The sequence below is a fragment of the Pomacea canaliculata genome, linkage group LG9 (assembly GCF_003073045.1).
Source record: "Pomacea canaliculata isolate SZHN2017 linkage group LG9, ASM307304v1, whole genome shotgun sequence".
NCBI classification, from domain to species: domain Eukaryota; kingdom Metazoa; phylum Mollusca; class Gastropoda; order Architaenioglossa; family Ampullariidae; genus Pomacea; species Pomacea canaliculata.
Window position 1 is genome coordinate 22,741,301 of NC_037598.1, and position 22,308 is coordinate 22,763,608.

At 39.6% G+C, this 22,308-nt stretch overlaps 2 protein-coding genes across 2 annotated transcripts; one reads left to right on the forward strand and one right to left on the reverse strand.

Annotated features, from left to right (window-relative positions):
* Positions 1-1,079: 1,079 nt before the first annotated feature.
* LOC112572269 (non-structural maintenance of chromosomes element 3 homolog) lies at positions 1,080-9,441 on the reverse strand. The gene is made up of 9 exons (XM_025251855.1): positions 9,316-9,441; positions 7,779-7,913; positions 6,959-7,022; positions 6,552-6,631; positions 5,525-5,616; positions 4,700-4,782; positions 2,306-2,348; positions 1,878-2,055; positions 1,080-1,302 (listed from the first exon to the last, which is right to left on the reverse strand). Exons 1-9 carry the CDS (start codon positions 9,334-9,336, stop codon positions 1,207-1,209), a joined length of 792 nt encoding a protein of 263 aa, XP_025107640.1. The 5' UTR covers positions 9,337-9,441; the 3' UTR covers positions 1,080-1,206.
* Positions 9,442-11,399: 1,958 nt separating this feature from the next.
* Positions 11,400-22,068, forward strand: LOC112572122. Its single transcript, XM_025251672.1, has 5 exons — positions 11,400-11,970; positions 16,385-16,697; positions 18,344-18,382; positions 18,833-18,885; positions 19,694-22,068. The coding sequence occupies exons 2-5, from the start codon at positions 16,385-16,387 to the stop codon at positions 19,724-19,726; spliced, it is 438 nt and encodes a 145-aa protein (XP_025107457.1). The 5' UTR covers positions 11,400-11,970; the 3' UTR covers positions 19,727-22,068.
* The last annotated feature ends 240 nt before the right edge of the window (positions 22,069-22,308 follow it).

A 22,308-nucleotide genomic window follows, 5' to 3' on the forward strand; every position in this document is an offset into this window, starting at 1 on the left:
ACCGATTTGGTCGAAAGTCAAGGCGTTCGAGAACCGAGGTATCACTGTACTTTTAAAATCCAGTATCCAGCAGTCCTGCTCCTGATATATATGTTCAGAGAGCAAGATTGCTTTGCATCTGTATTAATAGTTTCTTCAGTCTTGTAGAATCCTCTCTTAGAGAATGTTTTCAGGAAGCCAAACCTGATTAGTAATTAGATTCAACTTTTTATGAAATGTCATAAGCATATTGAGTTTAAGAGTATTTTGTACTTGTTTATTTAAAGATCATGAAAGTTTTACTTTCAAATTCATGAATTGCTGCACTGTTTGTAAATAGGTCTTTTCAAAGAGGACAATCTTGTAAAACGTTTTAAAATGCATAGTAATGTTCATTACACCTTTATCTGATAGCTTTTCAGTATGTTTTTATGTTTCTGCAAAGAAGCATCTGCAGGTTCAGTTTCTTAAAGCTTTCTGTGGACAACCTGACCTTGCATGCTTTGTTACTATTAATTATAATAAAAAGAAGCAAAAATTGATATCTGTTTTTTCTAACTTTAATATGTCCTGCTTTTGTGAAAGTCCTTTTTGTAAAATGTTTTGGAGACCCCCGGAGGCAGGGGGTCACAATCTTGTGACCGTTTGGGAATCCTGAGGGCTTGGCTTAATCTGAAAAGTTTTAATATTGCCAATAAAGACAAGAGGATGATGATTGCTATACAGTCCATATGACCTGTGGATTGTTTATTTGGCTATGGAGGGTCTATATATGATCTGTAGGTCACACTGAGATGTGTCTATTATTAAGGTTGTACAGTTACCACTCTTGATCAAATCTGAAATATTAATGTTTCTTAGCAAGAGTTCTGAAGTGACAGTATCCCATCCTGCCAGGGCACACCTGTATGGGACTTTCTGTAACCTGGACTTCAGAAATAAAAGGAAACTATAACAGCTTGAAATCCTTTACATACTATTTTCACTTTCATTTTATTGTTGCTAATTACTCTTGAGGCGAAAAAGGTATCTCGTCCCTATTAGTCTTATGAATGTTTAGCAATAAATCCACAGAATACTGGCTTCAAAACAAAAATGAGTTTACTAAAGAACAAATTTTTATTGAAAAGAAGCACTTCAGAACAATACAATGTACAAAGACCTGAAGCACCACAAGTGTTTGAGAAACTGTATCTGTATGGATGCGGATGCACCAGCACACAAAATTCAGACTGAACCAGCTGCTGCATTTCTTGCTGTCTCTTCCTCCTCCATTGCGTCTTGGTATTGTGATGCCCACTGGGCTGGTTCCATTTTATATAGCTGAAACAGATGTATTTTAATAGAAAAAGTGATGTAACATTTCTTTCTACTCTACTGTTACGATCATAAGCATAAAACTCATAAAAGGTCTTGTATACCTAGTCTCATTAGGCATTAATACCTTGGAATAAATTAAAAGTATATATATCAACAAAAGATATTTAAGATAAGGAACAATAAAATAAAGTTTTTTTTTAACATTTAAAGTGCTTCAATATTTACAGAAAAATTTCAAACTTTTTAAAAAAATTATCTGCAGTGGATTCTAATCATAGTTTTGAATATGAATGTTATAAAGGATCAGCATAAGTATAAAAAAACATTATTCTGACAGACAAAATACTTTGTAGGAGATGTGCCTTCCCTTAAAAAAAAAAAAAGTTAATAAATGTGACTCCCACTTAATGACAAAACTGATTACTCTAACCTCAAGTATCTTTTAGACAGACCAAATATGTTTTATGGGAGGTGCCTTGATTAAAAGCATTGAGCCTAGGACGATTCTTTTAAGGGAATAATAATAATGTGAATTTATAACACGCAGCATCATGACCAAGACACAAAATCCCACAAACCAGACAAACAAATTTTAAAATGTCCTTCTTGCTTGTCTCATGCATAGCTCGCTGTCCCCAGCGCACTTCATAAACACTGGGGTCTGAATTTGGAACACGTGTTGTCTCCAGATATGCCTGCTTTACAAACTCCTGCATGACCAGCTTCTTCACGTCACCAAAGGTTTCATGATGCTGGCTGGATAGAAAGGCATAAGGGAGAAAGTATTTTTGACTCTACAATTATACAGGTTCTTCTAAGAGATCACACATGAAAAACAAAAAATATATAATAACTGACAGAAAAACATAAATCAAGAATGGTGGTGGATGCAGAAATTAGTGTAAAAACTCTTGTTGTCATAGCCACATAAGCCCATAGCACAATGCGTTTTTTTAAAAATATTTCTTAATTTCTTTTAAGTAAACATTTTCATGATATTGCTTACTCTGGATTTACGCCAAATCCACGTAGACTATGCCAGAGCTCTCCTGAAAAAGATAATAATAAAAATCACATCAAAATTGTTTGCAGACTTCACTAGACGTTTTTTTCTCAGATCTATGTTTCAAAATTTGTCCTGCACGAACAAACTGCACGACACAGTGCTGAAGGCAGTCCTGTTATAAAGGCGGAACAAGAAGAATAATTAGCAAATGTGAAGAAGTTGATATGTTCTCCACTAAAGTCCCTTCTAACAGTAGTACAGGACAGGCCTCGCTGGTACGCTTCATCAAGAGTAGTATCAGGGTTGGTGGGCCCTACAGGTAGTAAGGATGATAATGATAATGAAGATATGGATAAAATTGCATTAATTTCTTAAGTTGCAGCTGGTGACACCAACTGTGACATTTTAAAGAGTTTAATACCCACAAATCTCATGTTTGTACGCTGTTTGCATGAAATAGCCTTCTACACCTGGTCAAAGGGGAATTACTACGTTTTCAGTAGCCTCCCCTGCCAAAGAAAAATATGCCCCTTTTTTTCACATTTCAATCTCTTCTTGAAATGGCAAATCCTTTTTAACAAATAAAAAAAAATTCTCAATATTTAACTGATTTTCTAAACATTGTATGATATTTTAGAAAATCATAGTTATTTTAAAAACTATTTTTTATAAAAGCTAAAATTTTAATTTTTTAATACACATATTCAACACCACTACATTTACAGTCTCATCACGTAACGTCCCTGTCCGACTGCCCTCTCAACTTCGCAAACTTACGTGGAGAGGGTGTTGCCCTCATCAACTTTATCTTAGGGAAATCAACTTTCCCGTTAATGAAAACTAAGGTAGTTGGTAGACATGTGATAAATTTTACGTCACACAGCAAAAGGAGATGGAAAAACTAGTTAAGGTAGATCCTGAAATGTTATAAGGGCTAGACTTCACCACACTACTACTACCTCCAATTCATGTCTGTGACGACTAATATATCACGCATGCATTAGTGAAGGATATAAACTTTGTGTTGTCTTTAATTTTCATTTCTTTAATCTGTGGAATTTTTCAGTTCCACTGATGACATTTTCCTTTAGAACAGGTGTGAACTGACAAATCACGTGTACACAGCTCTATAATGTTCATCTCATGCAGTGTTGTAGATCCTAGTTGCATAACTTTTCCTAACGTTTTGTTCCTGTCTGTATTGTTACTAAACGAAATGTAGATATTACCAGTCGAATTATAACTTGTAAGCATACAGTTATACAAACTGGAAAAACAATAAATTATTACAATTAATGATTAATGCAAGGTGCTCGGAAAGAACTTTGCCACGGGGGCTACATGCTCGCTTTCGGTGGCCCTGGTGGCTTTGTTAACGGTACGGGGAGGAGTACCCGGAAGTGTAGTGGCTAAGACATTCGCTTTGTCACCACTCAAGTGAGTGGCCTCGGGTTCAGATCTTGTCTAGTGACACACTCTGTATATACTACCTGTTCACTGGGGTGGGCATCAAGGGTTTTCTCCAGATACTCCAGTTTCCTCCCCTGTCCTATTTCCTCTCCCTCCCATAGTGTAAAATCACAAGGTGGAAGTACTTTCCTACTAAATCAACCAAACCTATGGAACAGGGCAGCAATATACTTTGCTCATGTTTTCAAGTGAATGTCAAGTCAATGGCGGTTAATTATCGAACAGTTGATTGCATGTCACACTCAACAATAACTTGGCTCTCTATCGTATTTGAGCTTAATGGCGAGGACAGGAAGAACAGTTGAGCATAACTAGAACAATGCCAGATGGTCAGATCCGTGAAAATAACTGCAGAATAAGAAAGGTAGTTGACTATTAACGACGCACAATAAAAGAATCCTGTTCTTTGCAGCTGTCAAAGAACAGTAAATCAGAATGCTCCCTAGTCTACTTGGTACTTTTATCACCTAGAGACACTACATGTCGAAATCAATGCCAATGATTTGACTGAAGTCAGCATGGAGTTTTTCAAGTATTTATAAGCTATATGATATCACTAGTGATACAACTAGTGATTCTTCTACTTAGAAGTAATTCAACTCTTGGTCTCCAATGGTCTTTGTGTATCATGTGGTGATGCAATAAAGGGTAGGTCATATGCCTTCCCTAACATTGTGGTTGCCGATCTATGTGAATAAAAAGAACCTTTTCTACAAAACACAAAAAATAACTTCAATACCAAAACATCTAAGTCACAAAATGTTACAGAGAAGAGGTGGAAAAATGAGGAGATTGTCATGGGCGATGAAAAACTAAAAGTGTCAGTATTAAGTTTTTTACAACTTAATCACATTAGTAGCACTGGTAGTAGCAACAGTTCACTATTAACCATGTACATGTATATAGAAAGACGAGGAAACCTACCATCTTGCACTACATTGCCACTCATAAAAATGATGCTGAGAACTACCACCAGGAGGCCAGTTTTGGCATTGTCTGCATCATTCCTGCAAAAAGTAACATTATTCCATCACACACACATAGGATTGAACAGGTCTGATACACTGGATCTAATAAATTTAACACTGACAATGCACATCAAATTACTTTGCATGTACCATTTGTATTCCACATTCAGTGGTCTTTATGACTGCACAATGTGCACAGATCATAGACATGATTAGTTTAGTTTAGTCCTTGTTACTCCTCGAGGAGCATAGGGCCGCAACAACAGACATGATTAACCTTTAATAAATGTTTAATTTGTTTTAAAAAACTTTAAAGCTATTCCCCTACTGCCTCTCTTTTGGTCATTTGGACTCATGCGCATTTATTTTAATTTTATTATTGTTACATTATCTTTTTTTCTGTCTTTCTTTTCTGTTTCGTGTTACAAATGAGACACTGGCTCTGGCTGACTATAGACCTCAGACACTCTTTTGGTCACAGATATGCTGATGCAGGTGGGGACAGTATTATCAGGATTCATAGTGGTCTGAAACTTCAAGATAAATACCCCCTCTCTCTGTCTGACATTAACAAAATATCATGACTTTTCTAAAACCCCATTTTTTACATATACTAATATGTCACTAGGAAAATATGTAAGTAGCTGTCCTATAACTTAATTATGAACTGGTGATTTGATCTAGTTGGACACATGGAAATGATACATTAAACATTCTAATTTCTATCAACAACTACTAGTAGTAATGGTAATAACAGAAGTTGGATAAAATAAAAACTAACCATGCGAGGTGCGTTGGGTCTTTCATTTTATTGATCAAAATGTAACTTCCCTTTAGTTTGTCTTGAAGTTCAACAATCTCAATCCCAAACACCTGCAGTAGTGGAAAAACAAAGTCTTAGAAAATGATTGTGCAGGCTATTCTACTCATCCTATTCATTGTTATCTATTATTGAACCACTTACTCCCACATTCAGATAAGCAGAAGATATAAACATTTACGGTTAGTTGGTTGGTATGGTAGAAAAGTGCTTGCACCAGGAGGTGATTCCATGCTATGTGGGGAGAGAGAAGGAGGAAACAAGAGTACCTGAAGAAAACCCCTGATGGCCAGTCCTGTATACAGGTGTATCTCACATACAAAAAATGGCCTGAGATGAGACCTGAATCCAGGACATTTTGGTTCTCACTGTAGTAGTGACATACAAGTGTTTGAATCACTACATTACAATGCCCCCCTAAAAATTCAAAGCCACTCTAAAGCTGTAAAAGTTAGGAAACAGATTTAATCAAATGGTCTATGGCATCTTCCCTGCATTATTAAAAAAAATTTAAAGGCCAAATATGAAAATGAAATTAAAACAAATTTTTATACATATTGAGAGAGTGACTGTGTATATGTGTGCATGTACATCCCTGCACACACACACACACATGTGAGTAAGAGACAATCTAAAATTAGAAGACTGCTTAATTCCATGCAAACTTATTTCTCCTTACACAGTAAAGATTGTTTTGGTCACTCCCAGCTCCTTTTAAAAAATTCAACATGGTAGACAATGGAAATACAACAATAACTGAAAATCATGCTATGTTTTTTCACACTATTGTAATCATCATCTCTATGACTTCTCTCATTACATATCAGACTAATTCAAAAAGTGACACTGAGATATCAAGTATAAAAGTGCACACAAGGCAACAAACTGGAAAAGGGACCATCAAGACAGATGCTGCCAGTCAAAGACCACAGACACAAACCAACATAATGGCCTCTGAAAAAGGTGTAGTCCTTAAATGTAACATTACCTTCTGCAGATGATCTGCTGCTATTTTCATGACAGCAGGCAGCCCTTTACTGTGCTCTTTCATGACTGTTTTGTTAATGTCTGGAGTTCAAATGTAAAACACAGGGAAAGGTCAGCTCAGTTGAACAACTTTCCTTTTCATTGCTAAGTCATAAGCAATGTATATCCATTGTATAACCCTTCTTTCCCCATGTTCTAGATTCTGATTTCATACACTTCAAGTATAAACAGCAATAATAGTGCTTGTATAGTGGAGGATCACACCTAATATGCAAAAGCACTCAAGCATTTCATAATGCTACATCCACAGAAAGAAAACAGCAGTAAATTATAGATTTTAGAAAAAATAAGGCAAACAAATAAATAGATCAAAAGATGCAAATAATTATTACAGAATAAAAAACATGCCTGCTTTCTTGATAGGTATCTTCTTCTGATCCATCACCAGCAAAAACTGTACAAGTTCATCTACCTAGAAAAAATAAACACAATAACAAAGCAGAAATAAACTGAAAAGAAGATTCTATTACAAATTTGAATTTTAGTAAATATTCTAATAGTTTTCTAGTAGTTCTAGACACACAAACATACATGATAATAAACACAGAAATATTGTCATAAATAAAAGTGCAAAAAAAACACACACACACACATATATAGAGAGAGAGACAAACACATGTGTTTCTTGATAAGCCCTTTGTAAGTTGAAAATATTATAAGACAAAAATGAATTGAAAACACCTAACCTAACAGCATACTTTAGCCTCGCCAACCTAAAACATGCTGACAACGCTTGCTGTAGTATCACAAGAGAGTATTGCTAGCCAAGGAAAAGATCAAAATTCACAGTTTCTACTATATTCCTATCATTTTTGCACCATTGTAAAGTTAAAAAAAGTGAAAAGTCAAACTATTGTAAATTGGGGACCATCTATTATATATATGTGCATAAAATGACTATGGCTTTCCGGTGGCATTTAATGAAGGACAGAGTTCCAAGAAGTTGATGCTGAATGGGCAAACAAGCATTCAGCAAAATATTTTGCTCTGATTCCTCCCCATAGCAAAAAATTCTAAGAATGGTCCAATGAAAATATACTAGAAGTTTTTTCCCCCCACTTATTAAGAAGCAACACAGTCCAGTTGAATAAAAACTGCAATGGGTATGCACATTTTCTACAAAAAGTAAACATTACAATGTTTACAAAAATCATCACTATGAACCAACCTTTCTCTTGAGCTCGCTTTGGTCCATGATAGCGACAACTTTATGAGCTTGAGACTGACTTTGACTGGAAGATGAGGCCTGAGAGCTATGCGACATCTGACTTGATGACTGTCCACGGCTACTGGTAGAGGGATTCTGAACGCACAAGTGAATTTAAGAATGATGACATTATTAACATCAAAAATGCTTTTCAATATAGGAAACATCAATCGTTTTCGTATAGTTCACAAATAACCATCAATAATTAAGTCTTCTTTCTCTGATGGTGATGATGATAAGAAATATATAGCACACTTTCTGATACAAAGGCAAGCTCAATTCATTTTACAAGAGATACTAAATGATGTTGTATTGAAAAATCACAATCAAACAGAACTCACATGCACAGTTAACATTGCCAAGAACACAAAAGAATGCAGAGATAGGAGCATGGTGGAGAAAAGACAGTGTTACATGAGGTATGAAAAAAATGTTTTTAAGTCATGACTGGAAAGCATGTAGAATCCCCAATGCATGGAGAGACTGAGGCAGGGCCTTCTAAATACTGGTGCCGGAGAATGGGAATAGATGAAGGCCAAACTTCTCTGGTCTGATACACGAGACAGAAGGAAAACCAACATGGGCAGAACAAACTGACCTGTCAGGTTGGTAGGGTGATACAAGCTCAGATAGATTGTGGCAAGAATGAACAACATGACATATAATAATATTGAATTTTATGCTAGCCCGAATTGAAAGCCAGTGCAGATCATCCAAAAGTGGTGTGACATGATTGCCTCTGGAGACTGTCAAGCAGGGAATCAGAGAGATCAACGAACAGCGAGTTTCAATAGTTAAGCCTGGACAATACAAATGGTGGCATAAACTGCTTTGTTGAAGCAGCAAACGTAATGTCTGATGCAGCTGATCCAGAATAGTTCAAGAAATAAGGACTTGCAGACTGAGTTAACATGACTCTTGATTGACAATTATGTGTTTAAACTACTCCAAGATTCCTGACAGACTAGAAAGGAGTAATGGTGGATTCAGAGAAATTGCAGTGATGTGGACGGAAGCAAATGTCTAAACACATGTTGAGAGGCTATTGGTATGACAACAGTTTTTTTTTATTTACTGATGATAGGAAATTATTTGAAATATAAATCCAGTGACAATGCAATCCCTTTTTCTCTACTAAAATGATGTTTATTGATGTTAAAAGAAATAATACTTTGTGATGAATCACATTCGGTTGATATGTTCAAGATCCACTAACGTCAAAACTAGACCACTCTATAGAATATTTACTTTTCTTAAAGATAATTAATAGCTTTAATGTTTAAGTGTTGACAGAGGTTCTTTAATTAAATATCGCAGATATTCAGCGAGTCTGCAACCACAAGGAGGTGAGGTGGCGCCAAAACAGTAAACACACGAGCCTGATACAGTTTAAGTGCCAATTTACTACACCGAGCTGCAAAACTCGATGACTGAATGATGATATAGATATTTATTTGTCACGATTCAGAGAAAGAAAGTTTTTTAAAATAAAGTTTACACTTGATTTTCCTCTCGGCATTCTCGTTTGTGGCTGTTCGATCACAACGTTTCGAGTTTCGGTCCGTCACAATTTCAGGATATGAGAGTAGCTTCCCTTCAACAGGCGGAAGTAGTTAGCAAGGGAGGGAACTGGTGTTGTACGCCGAGCCAGTAACTAAAGCAACATCAGATCAAAGAAGCACGGACGGAGGGATATTAGCTTGTGATATAAGTCTGTGATTGAGGCTATATATAACGGTAAAGCCCACCATGCAAACAGATGCCACATACAAAAAAAACCAAAAACAAAAAAAAACAGCGTGCCCAAGACGAGAGCTGAACCATGGACAACCAACCAGGAGCTAACCGTTGCGCCACCGTACAGCCCGCTTATTTAAAGTCAAAGACTAAACTCTAGTTGAAAAAAAATTATGTAAAGACACGAGAAGCACAATATTGTAATTGCTTTTGTGGATTGATAAGGTGGTATTATTGTTGGTGTAAGTTGTGTGATGTGACTGGGCGAAGGAATCACCAAATAGGTACGGGACACTATATAATGCTACAATCGACACATCGAAGATAGGAACCTGAATAAATTATGGAAATACACGAAACCACTTTATTCTAGTTCACGAAAGAGAACGAGATAATACAGATAATCCCGGCGACTTTCCGATAATCCTGAGGGGAGATTGAGAGTGAAGGTTTAGTAGAGAAAGGATAAAATTAAGGCAGGAGGATGAGACTCCAAATGGTCAAGAAAGAAGAGAATGAGATGATGAACACATACTCATGCTGGAGCTTTTGTTGTACAATAGAAAACAATCCGACACAAGGCCACGGGGTATGGGTGGGGGAACCTCCTTCCTAAACTACCATGATCAGACATCCTTATCGAAAGAGCGCTTGATATTTCTGATTGAGAGAGGGGGGGGGGGCTGGTGAATCCCCGTTATTTCCTTCCTCGAATCTTCTATCTGGCAGTTTTTTTTCCATATAGTTCAAGAATGCGGTTGGCGAGCGATTTGGTTTCAGTGACTGTAACATGAGTCATCGTAAAAATTTACTGTTGTGTTGCAAAATTCTTTGTTAAATCACATGCATCAGCAGTCTTACATGGAAGAAGTACTTTTCAGCAGCTTCAGAAGATCTTTTTGTTCCTTCCTAATGTGATTGCATTAAATACGTATCCCAATGAACTGGCTTACATTTCACATAGTAAATGTACAGTTGTGTAGGGCTCTGCAACAGTACTAGGATATGCTGTAAGCGCTCATCAATTACAATAACAGTGTGGCGTGCACATTTTGTCAACAGTATTAAAAAATTTATTACTTTATTGGATACACCAGTTTATCACATGTTCCCTTTGTTACTATAGCTGTGGCCTTGATGTATATAAAAGTATCCATGTGGCATTACAGCACGAACACTTTTTTTTTTTTTTTTGGTATATCACTGTCATCAAGCTTAGGGGAATTTTTCTCCCATTTGTTGAAAAAAAAAAAATAGTATCTTATAATAAACTGAAGTGCAGTTTGCTCAAGCTTTTAACAAAGAACTCTACCGACACTTGGTATTCAGTGCGCTGGTTCGAATCTCGTTCGGGTCTATGCCTGGAGAACCCTCCCTGGCTATACAGCTGTAAAGGGCAGCCGGTAACGACTGCTAGGTTAGTGGCACCGATTACCTTTGTGACGTGCTTAATAGATGATTAGATGATGACACAGCAGAGCTTCAGTTAACTTTCACAGAAATGTCATTGTCATGACATATTTTGTGCGCTTGCTGTAGACACACACACATGTATACACACCCCATATATCTTAAAAAGCTCATATCCTCACCTGAAATAGCCCTAAACCCACTTTAACAAAAGGGGCGATGCAATAACACATCTTGCATATATTTATAAAGACTGGGAAAGAGGTAATGACACAGCAGGAGGCTACCAGATACTAACTGTACATTACAGTATATGATATATCTCATTCGATATTTGTCTATGTCGGCGTTAGAAGCTATTTTCTCTTAGTTCCGACTGTGAATTCTTATTAGTAAGTTCAGCTTGAGCAGATCAGATGCGAATTCCCGATTGTGTCCCTTTCCGAGGTGACTCGAAGATTTCCCACAGGTGTTCTACACCCAATCTTAGGGCCCGCAGTTGGACACAAAGGATGTTCCTGTGGCACATGACGGTTTGCAGAGCACACAGTAACACGTACAGTTAGGAAAAAGGATGTTGCACCATCTATATATCGAGATATAGGCCTCTTCTAGATATCCGAATGTGTCATCAAGAGAGACCCTCACCTGTGTATTTATAACGGTGTATCGTGTCACATAGGAGACACTTCCTCGTCCAAGATCGCGTCATACCTGTTTGCTTCACTCCGGTTAGATATACTTCCTTTTTCGTTGTCTCTTCAGGTGAAGGGCTGTATGGTGTTTGTCATACACCACGTGAAGATTCTCTAAGAAGCGCGAAAATCTGCCTGCAGTGTCCACAGTACCAGACACGTGTTGAGTACCCGTAACACTCTACCATGTTTAACGGCGCCACCTGAAAACCACAGACTTCAGGAACAGCAGAAGAAATCATTTCTGTCGGATTAGCAACAACCCATCTTTACCCCCCACCCCGACTTCCAAGTCCGACATTTTCGTTCAGGTTTGTTCACTTTGTATGTTTGTTTGCAATTTGTTTATTTTTATGATGTTTTCTGCTATTACTTTTCTTTCTTGCTTTAAATCTTTACTTCTTTCATTCTTTCTTTCGTTCCTTCCTTCTTCTATTTTAATTCTTTATTGTTCTTTCATTCAATCGATCATTTTTCTTTCAATCTTTCTGTGTTTTTTTCCCTTCTTTCAATTTTTATTTTGATTTTTATATTTGCTTTTTCCTTTCCTTTTTTCCTTCCTTCCTTTACTCTTTCCATTCTTTTATATCTTTCTCTCATTCTTGTCTTATGTAACACTTTTTTGAATTTTTGTAGAAATGTTTTGCATAAGTATACAGCTATTGTGTATGTATGCGCGCGTGAGTAATTATATATTTTTGTAGGTGTGCGTTAAGCAGGATCATCTTGCAAAAATGGCTGTAAAAACAAAAGTTTGCGTTTACGTTTCTTTTTCTTTCTCTCCCTGCGATTAGCTACATTCAAAGCTACATTTACATAGAGCACCTTTCCCAACAGCAAAGCCTTGCTCTGAGCTCTTTACATACAGATACATGAGCACCTCTCACCAATTGTTCAGGGTAGGCAGTACTGTACGTAATTTTACACACACACACACACATTAATGTGTGACTGAAAGAAGCAGACCATGACAGAGTTTTGTGCGGCAACCTATATACTGTAAATACCAGCGTCTAGGATTTGATGTACAATACGGAGGGAATTAAAAAGATATCACAAAAACGGATTTGTCAGACGACAAGCCATAGAAAAAGGAAGCAAGGAACTGAAAGCTATGTGCCTGTACAATAAATCTCACTGACTCACTCCATGTCTATCAGTTATGCCCTTCGCCCCTCCTGGTGCATAGGCCATCGACGACCGCCCTCCAACGCCTCCTGTCCTGGGCTACCGTCACCAGCTGACCCCATCCAAATCCGGTGAGCTTGGTGTCGGCGGCGAGGTCCCGTCTCCAGGTGTTTCTCGGCCTTCCTCGCTTCCTCTTTCCCTGGGGGTTCCACGTCAGCGATTGTCTTGTGACGTTGGATGTTGGTTTCCTTAGGGTGTGTCCTAGCCAACCCCATCTTCTCCGCAGGATTTCCTCCTCTATGGGCTGTTGTTTCGTTCTCTGCCACAGGTCGGTGTTGCTTATCCTCTCTGGCCAGTGAATTCTGAGGATTCTGCGCAGGCACTGGTTGACAAACGTTTGGATCTTCTTCGTTGTGCCCTTGGTCGTCCTCCATGTTTCTGCTCCGTATAGCAGGACTGACTTGACGTTGGAGTTGAAGAGACGGATCTTTGTCGTGTAGCCTATGCTCCCGGAGCTCCAGACCTTTCCAAGCTTTATGAAAGCGCCTCTTGCCTTGTTAATTCTTGTCTTTACATCCGCGTCTGTCCCTCCCTGTTTGTCCACCACACTCCCGAGGTAGGTAAAGGTGTCGACTTCTTCTAGCGGCTCCCCATCCAACCTGATTGGCTCTTCGCAGTCAGTGTTGACCTTCAGGATCTTGGTCTTGCCCTTATGGATGTGTAGCCCCACTTGTGCCGAGGCTGACTGGATCTCTGATGTCTTTTCTTGCATCTGTCGGTGGCTGTGGGACAGGAGTGCCAGATCGTCTGCAAAGTCAAGGTCGTCTAGTTGGTTCCACAGAGTCCACTGGATTCCATTTCGCCTTTCATTGGTGGCTTGCTTCATCACCCAGTCGATTGCGATCAGGAACAGCAACGGTGAAAGCAGGCAGCCTTGCCTGACCCCTGTCCTCACCTCGAAGCTTCTTGTTAGCTGTCTTTCATGCACTACTCGGCACGTCATTCCCTCATATGAGTTGCGGATCAGGTTGACGATCTTCCTCGGGATGCCATAGTGTCTCAGCAGTTTCCACAGCGTCTCTCGGTCCACACTGTCGAATGCCTTCTCGTAGTCCACGAAATTGACGTAGAGAGGCGAGTTCCACTCTATAGACTGTTCTACGATGATCCGCAGTGTTGCTATCTGGTCTGTGCACGATCGGTCTTGTCTGAAGCCTGCCTGCTGCTCTCGAAGTATCTGGTCCACTGGGCCCTTCAGTCTCTCCAGTATGATTCTGTTGAAGACCTTGCCAGGCACGGACAAAAGAGTGATGCCTCTGTAGTTCTCGCATCGGCTGAGGTCCCCCTTCTTGGGGATCTTTATGAGATGTCCTTCTTTCCAGTCTGCCGGGACCTGTTCCTCTTTCCAAACCCTCTCAAACAGTCTGTGCAACATGTTGACGGATAGGTCAGGGTCGGCTTTCAGTGCCTCTGCTGGTATCTCGTCTGGTCCTGGGGCTTTACTATTCTTCAGTTGTGTTATGGCTCTTCTGATCTCGGTTTTGGTTGGTTTGTTGCAGTTGATCGGTAGGTCTCTCGCTGCTTCTTCGATGTCTGGTGGATTTACTGGTGGTGGTCGGTTGAGCAATTCCTCAAAGTGTTCGGCCCATCTGTTCAGCTGCTGGTCTGTTCCCATCAGTGTGTTGCCGTCTCTGCCCTTGACTGGTCGCTCTGAATGTCTAATCTTTCCAGTCAGCTTTTTGGTCGTATCGTACAGTCTCTTCATGTTCCTACTTGCTGCTGCCTCTTCTGCTTCTGTTGCTAGCTCCTCTATGTGGTTCCTCTTGTCTTGTTTGATGCTCCGCTTCACTTCGGCATTCGCTGTGCTATACTCTTTCTGCGCTATTGCCTTCTCCGATCTAGTTCTACTGTTGTTGATTTCAGTTTTCTTTCTCTTTCTTTCGAGGATCTTCTTCTGTGTTTCTGGTGTGATCCACTCTTTCTGTTTTGGTTTCCTTCTTCCAAGGACTTCCTCGCATGCTGTATTGAAAGACTCTCTGATGTTGTTCCACTGGGTCTCGATATTTGGGGGTGTCTCTTCGTCAAGTAGTTCTTGGAGTGCTTGAAATCTGTTGTGGACTGCTGTCTTGTATTCTCTTTCATCTTGGGTCTTTCAGGTAGTTCACGTTGTATCTTGCTTTTCTTCTTTCGTGGTCTGTCCAGTTCTTCTTCAGCTTTAGTTTAAGCTTTGCTGTCACAAGGTGGTGGTCGGACGCCACATCTGCTCCTCTCTTGACCCTGACATCCATCAACGATCTTCTGAACTTTTTTGCGATGCATATGTGGTCTATTTGGTTCTCTGTCACATGGTCTGGTGAAACCCATGTTGCTCGGTGGATCTTCTTGTGTGGGAACACGCTTCCACCAATCACGTAGTTGTTCATGGCACAGATGTCAGCAAACAGCTCCCCGTTGTCGTTCATGTCTCCTAGACCGTGCTTCCCCATCACTTCTTCATATCCTGTATTGTCTGCTCCAATCTTAGCATTGAAGTCTCCCATGAGGATATTGATGTCTCTGTCACTCAGTCTGTTCAGGATGCTCTGCAATTCGTCGTAGAAGTGCTCCTTGGCGTCTTCACTGCTGTCGTTGGTTGGGGCATAGCACAGGATCACATTCATCTTTAGTCTCTTCTTCTTTGTAGAGAAGGACGCTGTGATGAATCGGGGACCTCTTGCCTCCCAGCCAATAAGCGCCTTCTGTGCTTCCTTCTCCAGCATGAACGCTACGCCCTCTGTGTGTGGTGCGCCGTCTTCCTCATGCCCCGAGAAGAGGATTAGCTCGCCTGTTGCCAATCGCTGTTGTCCTGACTGCGTCCACCTAGTTTCACAAAGTCCGAGGAGTGACAGTTTGTAGTCTCGCATTTCTGCTGCTATCTGGGCTGCCTTTCCTGCCTCGAACATAGTTCGCACGTTCCACGTGCCCATGGAAAGTGTTTTCCTGGTCGATAGAAGGGTGGTCGGTGTTGTAGCTTCCGAAGATCGGCTTTCACCGCAACACGTCATACTCCCTCTAGGTGAAGGCCCTTCCTCTTCCAGGACTGTTGGCCATTGTTTTGCTGTTGTCGATGTTTTTGTAGCAAGGGTTTGTTTTACGGGGTGGGGGTGCTAGCCCCACGCCCAACCCTCCTCCTTTTTCAGCCGGGCTTGGGACCGTCCTTGGCGGAGTTTCCATGTCTATAGTCTGGGTTAAATTTTGAATGGCGTCCTCAACCTTTCCACCTGAAGCGATTGCTGAATAGGCGAGGGCTTCGTAATTATTCCTGACTTTGTGGTGGAATAAACTGCTGTTCTTTCTTTCTTGCATGTATTTTTCCTCCTCAAAAAGGCACAAGCCGCCATTATAAATTTATTACTTTTTATTTCCTTGGGTTGTTTTTTTTAAAGCATTCGTGTCTTTGCGTAAGATTTTTATGTTTTCGTGTTCACCGCGGGATTCGGTAAACTAAAATCTCTTTCGCCCCATATTCTCCACGCTCTCGTTCTCATAGTACAAAGCCTCCTAGAGGCAGAAGAACTGTTCAACTAAACAACAACTTTTTTGTTACGATTGTTTCAGATGGACACGACGGACGCCCCTGACCAAGACACCTGCTGTCAGCTGTGGAAGCAGTCTCAGGAGGAGCTGGTCCAGCTGATGCTCAAGCTGAAGGAGATCGCCCACAAGTTCGACATCGAGACCACCAGGTGTCTCACTGGCGGAGGTCAGGGTGCGTGCATCGTGCTCGAGAATGGAGGCACCTCAACGTTAAGCCTGAAGAAAGTCATGGACGATCTGGACAACAGCGTGGACAACCTGCAGAAAGAAGTGTACAGACATTTATTCCACGCACACAGCAGTGTGCCGCTGCGACGTCAAAGAGGCCGAACAGGTAAGAGACTCTTTGCTCTATAATTAGTCTCCATTGCCTTTAAAAAAAAATAGAGCGTGGCATGTAACAACTCGCAACTTTTCGAAAGAAAGTGTTTGTTAATGTTGTCAATAACAGTAATAACGACGACGACGACGACGACGATGATGATGATGATGATGATGATGATGATGATGATGATGATGATGATGATGATGATGATGATGATGAGGAGGAGGAGGAGGAGGAGGAGGAGGAGGAGGAGGAGGAGGAGGAGGCCACCTATTGAGTCAGGTGTGCTGGAGCAGTCACGATTCCCAGACAGACAGACAGCGGAGAATCTGAACATCCTTGAACAGACCTCTGTTACAACTTTCCTCCTCCAGAGCACCTCACGTGGGATTTGTTTAAATACAATGCTGACGTAATGCGAAAGTGTGTACATACATGTACATGGGGGATGTGTTATCTGTGGGCCACAAACAGTACAACTGAACCCTGAGTGGGTTTTCCGGCAGTTTTATGTTTAGAAGACGGAGACATCTTCCTGGTTCCTCTCAAGCAGAGAAGAAATGAGCTTTTCTTACCTGTCAGGGGAAAGAAAAGTTACCTGTGCAGTTAAACGTCCCGGCCTTGCACCACTTCTTAGTAGGGTGCAAAATGTTTATCTAATGGTTGGGCAAAACTCAGTGCATGATACTGATACTATTTCCCACAAATTATAATTATTAAAGCTTTTTACTGTGTGGTGGTGACCTCAGTGCGATGCACATGGAAGCTACAAATAGCCGACAGTCAACCATACAGGAAGCACAACACCATGGCAAACATAAGCAAAGTGCGTGTTAGAGTGAGCAGAATATATAATACTTTGGGTAAATAGTCTCCTCCTGCTCTAGAGATACACACCTACAAATATTATTATGGACCACCACCTGCTGGGACGTTTACATATTGTGACAGTCTGTTCAAAACCCACTTCGCCATTTTGACTACCTTCTGTGCTATCGCCTTTTCGGATGGATGTGATTTTCACCCCAATCTTGGTCAGTTTTATATCGACTTATTCTTATTCATGCTAGCTGCCAAAGCTATTGTCTAAATATGTGCAGACACTACTTGGTTTCAAATGCAAAAAGTTTTCTTTAATTAAGTTTTAGATACTATCAAACGCAACAGACGTCTGCGCATGATGATGTTTCGTCGTCAACAACATTGTTTAATATTTCAAAGTTACATATTATTCTATTGTTTAGATATAAACACAATTAGCTTAGTTCTTATTCTTAAATAGTCACGGGATGACCTTTAGCTTTACTTTATGAGCATTAATTCAATAAATCTGCATCTGTAAGCAATGCAATGCTAACACTGACTGACTGATGATGTTTTTGAAATTCTGGATTACTGTCAGCATCACTTTGCTTGTGTGGCTAGTTACATTCTGTAGTTTTGGCTCTGTCTGATTTTCTGTTAAATAATCTGATAACACAAAAGTAATCCAAGGAATCACCAGTCATACTCCTTGCAAAGAAAGGAAACTGCAGACACAGCCAAAACTTCCTTCACACCTGGCAATGAGGGATTGAGGGAGGGAAGACACTGATCTTGGACTATTACATTATTTTTGCTGACCCAGTATTCTTGATCTTTCCGATCTTTTTCAGAGAATGACAGAGACAGTGCGTATCACAGCGCAAATATCAGTAAGAAGATTTTTTCCTTGTATCATACCCTAACCTTTATATGATGCTAGTCTACATAATATGATTGGTACCCTACCCTGCGACAATCACCCTTTTTTCTTCCTTTCTTACTTATTCATTAATTTCTTCATCCCTTACTTTTATCATTTTCGTATATCTTTCTTTTGGTACTTTTTCGTGATATTTGTAAGTGCCCCACACTTTCAATCTGTTGTAAATACATCGCACTTGCAATATTTTGGTAAATTTCAATATGTTCACACCTTCAATGTGTAACAAACACTCCCATTTATGTGTTGCTCATGTGTTTAACAATCAGAATGTAATAAGCACATTAGTAAAGCTTGTGTAATTGGTTTGTTAGTACAATATGGGAGAACAACATACTCAGGCACACCACCAGTGTTCGATTCTTCCTCGTAACATTTTGTGACTTATGTTTTCCTGCAGTGCCTCCAGTCCCAGAGACAGGTGACGAAGATAAATGTGGAGAGGAGAGTCAGGTACGCATACAAACATTTTGAATGTATCGTTTTGTTTGTTTGTTGTTTTTTTTTTTTTAAGAAATGACGCGAGTAAGTCTAGCTCCCAAGATTTCAGGAAGGGTCTAAACAAATATCATGCGTAGATAGGGGGTCTACGTTAGAATGATAACAGGATAGTCCCCACACCTTGACTGGTTTCCCGGATATACACCACACAAAATGCTCGATCTTTCGTACAGGGAAAACCTGCCTCCATTCCAGAATGAAAAAATAAAAATGAAAGAAGGAGAACATAAGAAAAGATTGGAGCTGAGTACCTTTCTACCAACGGGTGTCCCCCTTACCCGATATACTCAGAGCCACGCGCCTATGTTACATAGAAGGACAGGGAGCAGAATGAAAAGAAAAAGGTCATAGAAAGAGATGGAGAGAAGATAGAAGTGGATAAATACCAACTGATAAAAATCAAGAACGTATATTCATACGTATTTTCATACGAACGTTGCAAAAGGTTGTGGGAGAGCCTGGAATTATATGTTAATTAGGAGTATCCTTCGAGATTCGTAATGTCACGGCTTTGACCACTTATATGTACACGATGCTTAGAGAATTATATTTTAAAAAAACAATATCAATATACATATGTAGTATACACGCTTAACACAGTGACTTGAACAATACTTTACAGCTTTAGAAGACCTTAAGATTGACTGTTGTCTCTGAATAGTCTTTTTCGGTGGTGGGTAAGTTAATTCTGACACTATAGTAATCTGATACACAAAAGTATGCTTAAATATTATTAGTAACATTTTTTCTCTGCTGACAGCCTTTTGAACACGATGAGAGTGGTAATGCTTAGAGGCAGAGTGCATCAGACAGCTTCTGATCACTCAACTGGCCTCTGAACATTTCAAGAGAATAATGATCCGCAAAGGGAGAGCCATTCTGGGGAAAAAATTCGCCTGTCCTCAGTTTGAGCATATGAGACGTGAGCAGTAAAGAAGTTTGATAAAATCTACGGGCTTACGACGTGATTGACACGTGTACGTCGTCGGCCGACGCTTGCCGAGGAACAATGAATCATGGCGAAACACGTCTTTCCATGTGGAAACGCAGACTAATGGCTCTGCTAACTCCAAATAGTCACTCTGGAATATCATCTTCAATCAAAGAATAATAGTATTTTCAACAGACATGGGTTCCTTCCCTCTTCCCGTCCAGCTGGTTATTTTGGGGACAAAATACGTTAACCAGTCATTTATTTTTCTTCGTCCTCACGCAGCTAGCTCACAAGCTTCAAGGTTCTTGGACGTCTGGTACCCTGAACTTGCTTGTTAAAAGTAAGCTACAGTAGCTTGAGATAAAATGAAATGATGTAAGCACAAAACTTTTAGAGACGGCTTGAGACCCAGGTCTAAACTTCAGAACTTTGCTCCAAAATGTGCTGATCGTTGATCCGTTGGGCGGACGCACTAAACTATTTGTTCCTGTGATCCAGTTTTCTGTAATCAAACTGCTCACGTCATTCAAGCGATCCTTTATCGTATCGTAATGGAGAACTGCCAGAGGAATACGAGAAAAAAATCTGCTGTAAATTCGTAACTGAAGAGATGGTATACAGGGTTCCAGTCTTAGTATTTGCCCCTTGCTGAAGTGTTTTTAATTTCTTTTTCAAATTAAGAACACATTCCACGCTGCTTTGCTACGTGTGTTGAGACATTTCATAAGGTATTTATGATGTCTTCGGTGATGTTATTAATGTTTAATGAGATAAAGTATATTTTTCTACCGAAATAATTTCGGAATCTTTCATATTCACAAGAGCTTTACTGCAACCTGGTGTTGAACATAATTATGTTTTCAGAGGTCCTATTAATTAATGGCTTTCTTAAATATGTTTTACTTCCTGTTTATTTTCTAAAGCCTTTACACTTACGGAATCTGAACTACACCCGGTGTGGGACACGCGTCTGAATTTAAACGTAACCATCTCATCAGTGATAGTATTAAGGGCTAATTACTATTAATTATCTTCCGTATATTTTTCGAGTTATATATTTTCTTAACCCTTTACATATTCAAATTACAGACAATCTATGCATTTAAGATTCTGCGACCATAAAAAGCTTTATTTTGCTTTCACTTCCAAAAATTAAAAAGTTATTTTAGATCATAGCCCAGAACATTTCTTGTTTACCTATTAATCATCGACACAACATAAGCATCCTTCCCTACCCACCGCTTTCCCCTTTCCCACAAACACCTACTATATATATAAAGAAGGGGTGGTGTGTGTTAAATATATTTTGTCAGGTTGCTAAAAAAAAGGTGTACAGTTTTAATATCTTGCATTTTGAAAAAAAAATTGGAATACATAGCGTGGCTGTACAAGATTTTGGTCTCGATGGTGGTCGTTATCAACTATGCAAATAAAAATGTTGACAGATGGCTTTTGAATGGCACATTTGGTCCACCCGATAGACGGTGTGGTTCTGAATACTGTATTAAATAATTCTATGATCCTTGTGGAAATGTTTTTGCGGGATTTCAAATGATACACTAGTGGCTGTGATGACTTCTTATGATGTCGATATTGGATGAAATTTTTCTGTCTTGTACTGGCAGTTTATGTGCGTGTCAATGTGTGTGAGAGTGCGCACGTGCATGTGCGAGTTGGAGAGAGAAAGAAAGAAATGGAGGTGTTTGTGTATTCGAGTATGGAAATCTGAGGACATGATATGTGTGTGTGTGTGCTCCATCCCTTCCCATGACACGAAATCGTCTACCAAGTAATTAATACTTAAGATTACCCGCCCATACCAGTCTAATTTTTGAAATAGTTTAATTGTGCCACTACACCAGTGTAACAGTAACTGTACCCTTTGTCTTACGCATGTTCCGCTCTGTTACCTTTTGCTCTCGAAAGTAACTTGGGGCCGAATGCATGAAGAGAAACAATAACCAAAGTCTGGGACTATGCAAAGTGTCCTAAGACAGAGCGTTGTCCCTGTTGGTTGAAGTCCGGGAAGACAGAAAACTTGGTCTGACTTTGGACAAACAACAAACAACAAACAACGTGTCTAGCAGGATGTCTTGTCTTTCAGGTTAAACATTTCAGGGTGAACTGCCTACTTTGTGATGTTTTCTCCTTTACTTTTACACTGACGCAGTCAACGTGAATAAAGTTTAACACCTTGGTCAGCATTTGTTTGACTTACCTCGTTAGTCAGAAATATTTGTGTGTGTGTGTGTGTGTGTGTGTGTGTGCTATAACATCTTTTTACTTCATTGTATTTGTGGTTTTCTTCATGTGTACAAGGAGAGAAGATCGAAGAATCTTAATGAAAAAAGGTTTAGCAGTCTTTTCTCTTTTCATTGAACATAAAAATTACTTTTATAAAAATTTGTTAACCCCAGTGAAATAAGATAATTTTTAAAATT